At 44.0% G+C, this 10775-nt stretch overlaps 1 protein-coding gene across 1 annotated transcript; it reads right to left on the reverse strand.

Moving 5' to 3' along the window:
• Positions 1-3241: 3241 nt before the first annotated feature.
• HEBP2 (heme binding protein 2) lies at positions 3242-10379 on the reverse strand. The gene is made up of 4 exons (XM_006834710.1): positions 10281-10379; positions 9646-9781; positions 8599-8779; positions 3242-3534 (listed from the first exon to the last, which is right to left on the reverse strand). Exons 1-4 carry the CDS (start codon positions 10377-10379, stop codon positions 3336-3338), a joined length of 615 nt encoding a protein of 204 aa, XP_006834773.1. The 3' UTR covers positions 3242-3335.
• Positions 10380-10775: the final 396 nt, after the last annotated feature.

Genomic DNA, 10775 nt, shown 5'->3' on the forward strand with positions numbered 1-10775 from the left:
GTGTGAACTCCGACCTTGTGGTTCAAACTGACCTTGCAGACCAGTGCATTATCCTGCAGTGCCACACCAGGGCTCTCTTATTCCATTAGAGATACATATTTAGATGTTAATGTGAATATTTACCCAATAACAGTGGTGGAAATAAGTATTGTGGGCATTCAACAGTAGGAGGGCAAGAAAGTGTTCTCTAATTAATAATGAAAAGTTTGCTACCAAATTTCTTTTTAGCAAGCATAAAAATGAAAGGAATTAATAAATTCAGTTATCAACACAAGTACAATATCTTTGGAGGATAATTACCTGGATTGTAAAACTTTATGTACATAACATTTTCAAATAAAAAATCTAGCCTATTTCACAGCAAAAATTACAGTCTAAAAGTTAACTGTGAGGTCATAGTCACGTAACTATTTATATGCAGGAAGGCCACCACCATACAGTCCTAGCCCACTAACTGCTTTAGAAAGCTGTCTTCTTCAAACCATGTGTGTGTGTGGGTAACAGCTTACAGCATGGGCCTTGGAGTCAGACTGCCTGGCCTCCAATCGGCCTCTGCGCTTAGTTTGATCTGGGAAAATTACCCAGTTACATCTCTGTGTCTCAGTTTCTTCATCTGTTAAATGCAGATGATAAAATGTGGTTCATCGAGTCATTCTCAGAGTTGAATGTGGTAATTCAGGTAAAGTAATCCATAAACATTAGCCTTGGAAACCATTAACTATATTGGTCCATTGCACCGAGGTTAAGGAAATGAGTCATCATATAATCTTAGAGTTGAAAGGATACTTGAGTAGTAGCTGTCCCATCCTCTCTTCCACTGAAAGCTCAAATCCTATGGCAGTGATTCTCTCCAGATAACGTGATCACGAGGTCCCTACTTTTGACCTGTGGGTCACACTGTGTTCCCCCTACGTTTTCCATCTCTGGAGTTTAGTGAAGGGGCCCTTGTGGTGCAGTGGACTAAGCACTAGACTGCTAACTGCAGTCGGTGGTTCAAACCCAGCAGCCACTCCACAGGGGAAAGATGAAGTTACCTGTTCCTGTAAAGTGTCAGAATCTCCTTACAGAAGCTCTATGTTGGAATCGACTCAGTGGCAATGGGTTAGGGGCTTTAGGTTGGGGGTTAGTGAAAGGACCCTGGTGGTACAGTAGTTAAGTGCTCAGCTGCTAACTGAAAGATCAGTGGTTTGAGGCCACCAACCACTCAGCTGGAGAAAGCTGTGGCTGTCTATCATAAAGATTCAGTCTTAGGAATTCTATGGGACAGTTCTACTCTGTTGGATAGAGTCCCTGAGTCAGAATTGACTCAGCACCTCCTTTAGGCGTGGGGTTTAATGGAGAGCTACTATCCCACTTTTATGTGGTCCCGGTGTGACACTGTAGGATACGAACTGGACCACAAGGTCAGTTTGAGCTGCAAACTTGGTGGTTCAAACCCACCATCCATTCCTCAGAAATCCTATATAGATTGGTCACATCAGTCAGAACACACTCAATGGCACTCAACTACAAAACCTGAATAAACAGACTTCATTCCACCCCAGCACTAGAGATTGCACTGTTGTTGTTAAGTGTCACTGAGTTGGTTCCAACTCATAGTAAATCCATACAGGGTTTCCAAGGAGCAGCTGGTGAGTTTGAATTGCCAACCTTGTGGTTCAAACTGACCTTGCTGTCCAGTGCGTTATCCTGCAATGCCACACCAGGACTCCCACTAGCTGTATCAAAAACCATTTAACCTCCAAAAAAATTCATTTCCTTCAAAGTATCTTCCATTACGAGAAACACAATGGTTTCAACAAAAAATTCAAAGCTGAAAATAATCCAGTCTTGAAAAGATTCAACACAGCCACTGAAAGCAATGCCAGCGAAAAGTAGCTGTTAGAAAGAGCTCGAACCTGCTTTCATCGTAAAACCTTCTGTTGCCAGATGCCCACAGCAGAGATGATGTCCTTCTGCGTGCCAGGTTCCCAGGCATCTGCATGTGACTCCGGCTTCTCCAGGACAAATGTTTCCAACACAGTTCGGTGAGGATTTCTAACCTGGATTTGGCAGCAACTCAGTCTTTGAATAATCATTTTTATGACTTTACAAAAAGACTCAAACTTACTGCCATCAAGTTGATTTTGACTCATAGCAACCCTGTTAGTGTGTTTTGTAGGAGCAGAAAGCCTCATCTTTCTCCCAAGGAGCAGCTAGTGGTTCAGCGCTCATCTTACAGTGCCACCAGAGCTCCTTTTAGAAATACTATGGTAGCGTAGTGGTTACGAATCGGGCTGTGAACCTTAAGGTCAGCGGTTCGAAACTACCAGCTGCTCTGCAGGAGAAAGATCAGGTTTTCTACTCCCGTAAAGATTTACAGCCTCGGAAACCCTGTACAGGGTCGCTATAGGTCGAAACCGACTCGACAGCACTTAACAACAACAACAATATTGTGTAAACTAAAGTGAACATTTAAAAGTATTAAGTATGTATGCATTTCTTCAAATAAGCATTCGTAAAAATAGGGTTTCCAAAGAGCATCTGGTGGGTTTGAACCACTGACCTAGTTGATCCTACAGCGCCACACCAGAAGTCCCTGATTGTTGTTGTTGTTAAATGCTGCTGAGTTGATTCGGACTCATAGAGAGACCACATACAGGATTTCCAAGGAGCAGCTGGTGAGTTTTCACCACCGACCTTGCAGTTCAAACCGACCTGTGATTGTGCATTATCCTGCAGTGCCACACCAGTGCCTATCAGTCCCTAATAAAGGGTTTCAAAAAGTTCTATTACCAGTATTAATTCCAGTTGTTCCATGAATTATTAGAAGCCTGTCATATAACCAACATTTCTGGAGATTGTGAGAATTGTCCTGGGCAGTTCAGGGTAGCACAGAGGGCTCCAGAGAGAATGTTAACAGTGACAGCCAGAAGTGACTATTTGAATTTTGTGCTCAACTAAACTTCACTTCTCCAGGTCTGAAAGTCTAATAGTTCTGCACAGGATAAATCTTAATTTTTATTGATAATATCTGGAGGGAGAACACCCGACTGACACAAATCCAAGTAGAAACAGACAACACCATTGTGATGTAGAAGGAGGAAGCATCATATTTTCCTGGATCCTCACAGTCATACAGATGACCAGTGTGCATACTGATAGAAGAGTGACCCCTGTTATTCTGAGTATCTAGATAAAGCTACAGGTATTTAAAAGGCACGCTGAGCATCAGCTCAACTCATAGCAGTAGTCTCAGGTAGAAGACCCTAGACACACACTTTACTCATAGGGACCGTGGGTGTTTACACTGAACAGAACGTTTGCCCCAGGCACTGGAACTCTTCTTCATTCTCTCATTCATTTTCTTTGGAGGGTTCATTTTTCTGAATCAGCCACACTTCATTATTGCTATTAAGTGATTCAAAAGGACTGCTGTAGCCTGCAGTGTAGTAAACTTTTTCATTGAAAACTTTTCCTTCTTCCCTCAAAATGTTTGCTAATGTCAAAAGTTGTTCTTGATTCTTTTGGGCACTAGAGGAGCCATCGAAAGACCTATGAAGGAGAAAGTCAATCAGCATGAATGATGTCTCAACAGGAGCTGTTACCATGGAAGCTGTATGTGGTGCAGCTTCTCTTCCTCTGTTCCCATGTGATACCACACACACACACACACACACATGCACATGCACACGTGCCCCCAGGAAACCCCGCAGGGCACAGATAGCCTGTCTGCTGACTGAATTAGGATGGACACCATCTCAAGTGCTTCTCAAACACTAAATATGCACATGAATCACCTGCGATCCTGCTAAAATGTAAGTTCAGGAGGGCTGGGGAGAAGTCTGAGAGTCTGCATTTCTAACAGGCTTCCAGGTGATATTGATGTTGATGGTCAGGGTAACCACTTGAATCCATTTTAAAGGCACCCCCAGACTTGATTTCCTACTGAACATTGGTCCTTTCTGCCTCTCCGTGGGAATCGGCAGGTACTGGACTAGAGAAGAATATGATACAGTTTTGACTTATGAATGTATAGTCTAAAGGAAGACACAGATATTTTGGCAGCTTGCTGTATATACAGCCTGAGAAGGATTTTTACAGAGATAAAATCAAAGAGCTATGGGAACACTGAAGATCTGATTCAATCAGGGCAAGGGGTATGATATCTGAGTTGAGCCGGCAAAGGAGGATGGTTTTGTTGGGAAGAGAATGCATCCCTAACAAAGAGAAGGCGATCAAATAAGCAACAGCTGTCCACAAAGACCAAACATTTTCACAGTGAGGCATAAAATGAGGCCAGACAGGTGAGCAGAGCTGGAAGGGAGAAACTTGTATATCATCCTAAGACCTTTCGAGGTTATTCCAAAGGATGTTGAACAGAAAAGTAACTTGATCAGTTCTGGAAAGAACACAGACAGGTAAATGGAGAATAGGTTCTAAGGTAAAGGCCAAATGCCGGAGAGTCATGAGGCTGCTGTGGCAATAGAGGATAAAGAACAGTGAAAACATTTAAACAAAAAGTGGAGTGAAAATAAGGAAAGTTTAAGCACAGATTTTAAAGTATGTTTAAAAAGGAAAAATAACCTGAGATTGAATCAAGTAACTGATGTAGCTGAGGTGCTAACATGTAAACACAATGATTCTGATTTTGAAGGTTAAGAAGAAACACAGAAAGACAAAATTCCTAATAATCTTTCTCGAGTGTCAGTCTGATTAGTTATGCACCAGTGGAAAAGATTAGTCTGCCCTAATGCTTCAAATGTGATGTAAAACTATAGATGACATCTTTTTAGTCAATGATGTGTACCCAGCACCTAGAAATAGTGCTGACATGCCAACAAAACAAAACACACCATTTGACATGAAGTCAATTCTGACTGAGGGCCTGTGTGTCAGGACAACTGAGTTTTCAATGGCTGGCGTTTTGCACGTGGATCTCCAGGGTTTTCGTCTGATGCACGTCTACATGGACTTCAAACTGCAACGTTTCATTTAGCAACAGAGCATCTAAGTTTTCATACCACCTAGGGCTCCTGGCATGCACTGCCCTTCACATCCTTGTTGAGTAAGTGTATGAAGACACGTACGCACATGTGTGTAAATCAAAACACTGCAGGGATACTGCGAAAACGGTCCTGTAATTTTTACCCTGTGGACTGATTATAATTCTGGACCATGTGTGACAAACTTTCTGATTCTTAAATTTCTAATTTATTTCCTTGTGAAGAGCCTTTTTTTTTTTTTTTTTTTTTTAGTCTACCTAAAGGAAATGTATTTTCAGATCCCATCTCTTCCTTGAAATCATATCTTGGAGCCCCTAAACAAGATATTGTTTGTCCTCTGAACATGTTCTACAGTGACCACTGCTTTGGTCAGTACATGAATGTGTACTGAGCCCCACTAAGGGAGTCCTAGTGTGGCACAGTAAGATAAACACAAGACTATTAACCGCAAGGTCAACAGCTCAACCACACCAGCTGCTCCAAGATTTTCTGCTCCCATAAAAATTAAAACCCAGAAACCCGATGTAGAGTCACTATGAGTCAGAACCAACTCTATGGCAGTGAGTTGTGGTTTGGTGGGCTTGCCAAGCTAGGAAGCGGAGGTTAAGCATATAGTCAAATTTGTGACGAACTCAGTTATCATGATTTAGGTAATAATGGAGAAGGACCCAGCGGATAGAATGGCTGTCTGACTGGAGCAACTGAGGAGGAGGCACAACAGAGAAGGTGACACTTGAGGTCTGAGTCCTGAAGGATGAAAACAGATTTTCCAGAAAGAGAAGAGGCAGGGGCCCTGAGTAAGTAACACTATCAAGTGCATGTTCTAAATCAGTTTTGTTGTTTAGTGCTGTAGAGTCGGTTGCAACTCATAGCAACCCTGGATAGGGTTTCCAAGGAGCGGTTACTCTCCATAAATTAACTCATTTATCGTCACAGCAACTCTGTGATAGGTTGTTGTTGTTGTTAAGTGCTGTCATGCCGTTTCTGACTCATAGTGGCCCTGTGTAGGGTTTCCAAGGAGCGCTGGTGTGTGTGAACCACCAGTCTTGTGGTTCAAACTGACCTGGGACCCCGTGCTTACCCTACAGTGCCACACTAGAATTATACAGGCGCCTTTCAGTGGCACAGTCAAGCACCTGGCTACTAACCAAGAGTCTGGCCGTTCGAACCTACCCAGAGGCATCTCAGAAGAAAGGCCTGATGGTTTGCTCCTTAAAGCCCACACTTCTGAAAACTCTATGAAGCATAGTTGTCCTCTGCACACGTGGGGTCACTATGAGTTCGGCTTGACTCTATGGAAACGGATACTGGTATGATTCCTGAATTTTCTCATAGAGCACACCCACTAAAAAAAGTTCACGTGCATCCATCGGTAGGAAACTAATGTGTGTGAAGGCTGAACAGTTTACAAAAAATCTGGTATGAGGCACATATTATTTGTGAAAAAATATGGCACACACATTTTAGAAATCTAGAGATTTGGACAAAGAAAATTTGAGTAACTTGCCTGAGGTCAAAGATAAAACAAAACAAAACAAAAACCCAAACCCGCTGCTGTTGACTCGTAGAGACATTATAGGGCTCATAGAAACATTACAGGACTTACAGAGACATCACAGGATTCATGGAGACATCACAGGATTCATAGAGACATTACAGGACCCATAGAAACATTCTAGGACTCATAGAGACATTACAGGATTCAGAGACATCACAGGACCCATAGAGACATTATAGGATTCATAGAGACATCACAGGATTCACAGAGATATCACAGGACCCATAGAGACATTACAGGACTCACAGAAACATAGAATTCATAAAGACATTATAGGACTCATATAGACATTATAGGACTCAATAGAGACATTATAGGACAGAATAGAACTGCCCCATAGGGTTTCCAAGGCTGTAAATCTTTACGGAAGCAGACGTGCTTCTCCCACAGAGAGGCTGGAGAGTTCAAACTACTGACTTTTTGGTTTGCTTAACCACTGTTTCATCAGGACTGTGGTCCAAAGGTAGAGACATGTAGAAAAACATGGCATGTTCAGTGACAGATGAGAATGTCAGTGTAGGACAACTACAGGGGGGAGGGGTATCACTGGGTTGGGCCACACAAAGGGTGTTGTGTGCCATGTGAACAATCTGAACTTCATCCTGGAAGCAACAGGAAACCAGCAGAGATTTTTTAATGGTGTGGCATGTTGGGACTTTTGTTGTAAGACAGATCACAGGTTCCAGTGTGCAGGGAGAAAGAGGACTGGTGGCAGCAACACCCAGGAGGCTACTGCAGTGGAAAGAATTCGTGGAGATCAATTTGAGTATCTCTTGAGTGCCAGACATTGGGCTAAGCACTGGACAATAAACAGATGATTTAAATGTGATTCTTATGAAATGAGGACCTGAGAAAATAACAATGAGGATGAAGAGAGGGAGCCAATGAATCATTTCTGAGCCGAATAGGCAGTTATCTGTGGGCCGGTTGTCAGGGAAAAGGGTGTTGTTCCATGAAGGTCCCCTGAAGGGAAGCTATCAGGCTGATGAGATCCTTTAGTAAGACAGGCATTGGGAGAGTCGAGAAGGTTTGGGAGTCGGGGGAAGGCTCATGTTTAGAGTCTGACACTCCCTCAAATGGAGGGAAACCAGGGCTGGAGACACTTGAGAGATTTGAGTCATTCAATATAGATAATTGAGGCATGTCTTCCTATGAAACAAGGGCCAGGAATGGTAGCGTAGTGGTTACAAATCGGGCTGCGAATCGTGAGGTCAGCAGTTCAAAACTACCAGCTGTTCCGCAGGAGAAAGATGAGGCTTTCTGCTCCCATAAAGATTTACAGCCTCGGAAACCCTGTACAGGGTCGCTAATGAGTCAGAACCGACTCCAAGGCACATAACCAACAAACCAACCAATGGTCACCAACAGTGAATCCTGGGGTGGGTAGTGGAGCAAGGCTCAATGGAGGAAAGAACCAGGAGGAGAAGAAAGAGAAGAGCATGACATTCTCAAAGTTAGCAGAGGAACAAATATCAAGGGAACAGAAATGTCAACACTCAAATGTTGCAGGAGTCATGTGGGAGGGGACTGAAAGCATGTGCCAAACAGAGGGCACTGCTAAAGATGACAAGGGCACTTCCAAGGAGATGGAGGGAGTTGTACCAGATTGTGATGGTTTCAGGAATACATGGGGTTGAGGAGAGAGTCGGTTTAGCAAGTTGGTGGTAATGGGAAGAAAAGAAACGTATTAATAAAGAGAATACATGGTCCAATACAGTAATATATTCATGTCCTGTGTTTAAAGTATTTTTCTTCAGATCTAACTAGACTACACAAAAAGGATGGTCTTATGTTGTTGTTTTGTTTTATATGTAATTTGTATTTCATCTTCAATGTAGAAGGTACACAAAATACTTTTCATTAAATACATTGATTATACCTTGAGACACATCTCAGTAACATACAACATGAAGCCAGAAGGAACACATCCTGAAATGCATGAGAACCGTGTTTGTGGGCAGGTAAATAGCCTGCTGAAACAGGATAGGAGCTAAGCTATGAGTGTACACGGCGAAAAGTAGCAGTCAGTAGGGTTATAAATTATCTACCACTTACCGTACAAACACAGTCATTTCAGCTCTGTCTTCAATGAAGACATCTGACTCTGAAGGCTTGGGCGGATCGGATTGCTGTTCAGAGGGGATATAAAGGGAAATGGTAACGGTAGACAGGCTGAAAGGGCCTGAACCGGGTTCCACGTAGCTTGTCATGGGAGCAGTCATCTTTATTTTCATCTCTGTTTCATAAAAACACGATTCAATACAAATGAGAGAATGAAAGCATAGTTAGTATGTTTATGACTACTTCCATTTAACTTATTATAGTTTGATCTGCTTTTCTTGATTTACTTTACACCATTGACAGATTTACTTTAACAAATTCTTCACCTTTAAAATACAAGGCCATTTATCAATTATTCACTGATCACGTTAAACACTTTTGCTATTCATACTTTTGGTTAACAGCTTCTACAGTTTTAGGGATAGAAGAGAAATCAGAGAACACGTGGTTCAGTCCCTTCATTATTTTTTATGATTCAGAAACTAAAGTGCCATATGCTAAGTGACCTGTTCAGGTGTAAATAACGGCAGAACCAGAACCTATATTTTGAGACTTCCACTCTTGGGTTCTTTTCAACTTCCTGCCTCAGTCACTAAATTACATGTATCTTGAAGCATCAGCTATGAAAAAGGACTCAAAGTTACACAGAGCCTCACTTCATCTAGCAAAAGCACAGAAAACAGACTGAAGAATATTACCCAGTATTCTTCTCCTCTAGTTGGCACTGAAATCCTGGGGTGGTGCTGTGGGTAAATGCACTGGACAGTAAGGTCAGTGTGAACCACAAGGTTGGCAGTTCAAGCTCACCAGCTGCTCCTTGGAAACTCTATACAGGGTCACTATGCGTTGGAACCAACTGATGGCACTTAACAACAACAAAGGAACTAAGTGTTCTGAGGACGGACATTCGATGTTTTGAGCCACTAAACCATAATAGGTCCAGTTATTTTTCTATTATTGAGGCTCCTTCTCTAATTAGCTCATTAATAAACCAGGGGACTCAACCACAATATGCACAATTGCAAGGTAAATGGCTTTTACCTCTCTCATTCTTGCCTTCAATGTAGCTGTGAAGTTTTGTAAAGCCAGTCTGGATGGCTGAATCCCAGTCCATAGATTCAACGGATGTGCTGACCCACTTGGCTGGTCCATAGTGTCGGATCTCGTAACTATTGGGCTAAAGGAGAATAGAGAAAACTTCGGGAAGTAATTCTCGGAGGGCAGGATGCAAGAAGTAACAACACAGGTGCCTGGAGCTGGGGTCCACATGGGAGCAGATCAGCCCTGGGGTCCGGTCCGAGGTCTTTGCTCCGTAGTCTCTCCCTTGCCGGTCTCCCATCCTTGGGGTTAAGACCGTGGTGGCCGAGCTCACACTCTCACGGACGGGGTTCAGCCCAAGTTCAAAACAAGTCTGTGTTATGCCCTTCAGCCAGGAGAGACCCACTGCAGATTCTAAAAGGTGAGAAATTTCTTTTTTTTTTTTAACCTCAAAACAAATGGAGGAATGGGTGATACTAGGGTGAAACAACTTTCCTGTTGGTACAGAATGTACTTTTTAAGTTCGACCGTGGGACTCTGGTCTCCCTGCAGATCAGTCATAAAGGCAATCTTCCACCCTCAGGGCCCACCCCCATCCCCCGCCCCATCTCACCTCCAAATCCGCGGGCAGCGCCTACCTGGGGGTCTACGTCCTCCGGGGCCTTCCAGTCCGGCGTCTCCAGGGCTCGGGCCCCGGTGTCAGGATTGGGCCCATCGGCCATGAGCGGCGCCGACATCGGATGTAAGAGTCAGGGCCGGCCAGCACCAAGGGCCACCAGCGCCCGGATCGCCGTGTGCTTACACCACAGCTTGTGCCCCGCCCGAGCAGTACAGGCGTTGAGTCCCCGCCCCGGGCTGCGGACGCTCCTCCTCTCTGCCGCTGCACCGCAGACCCGAGCAGAGGGCCAGGGCCTGCCTCCCGGGAGGGGGCGCTCCCACCAAGAAGCGCCCGGTCCCCTCCGCAGGGAACTCATTCCGGGGTCCGGAGAAAGGCCGGTAGGGTCCGCTTAAGCACGGCATTCTTTGGGGGTCCGTCCTGTCCTGCCTTATTTTAATGAACCGGCAAGAAGTGGTTGACACATTGGGGAGCCGTGGGTGGAGGAGCACAGAGCCGCTGGCTGGCGGACATTCTG

This window comes from Chrysochloris asiatica, unplaced genomic scaffold (assembly GCF_000296735.1).
Source record: "Chrysochloris asiatica unplaced genomic scaffold, ChrAsi1.0 scaffold00013, whole genome shotgun sequence".
In the NCBI taxonomy this organism is placed as follows: domain Eukaryota; kingdom Metazoa; phylum Chordata; class Mammalia; order Afrosoricida; family Chrysochloridae; genus Chrysochloris; species Chrysochloris asiatica.

What these genes read in the sequence shown, in the direction of transcription:
- HEBP2 (XM_006834710.1), bottom strand. Translation starts at nt 10,379, where the DNA reads ATGTCGGCGCCGCTCATGGCCGATGGGCCCAATCCTGACACCGGGGCC. An exon ending in CGGAGGACGTAGACCCCCAG is followed by an intron (nt 9,782 to 10,280) that starts GTAGGCGCTGCC and finishes ATTCTCCTTTAG; the next exon opens with CCCAATAGTTACGAGATCCG. An exon ending in TGAAGGCAAGAATGAGAGAG is followed by an intron (nt 8,780 to 9,645) that starts GTAAAAGCCATT and finishes TTTATGAAACAG; the next exon opens with AGATGAAAATAAAGATGACT.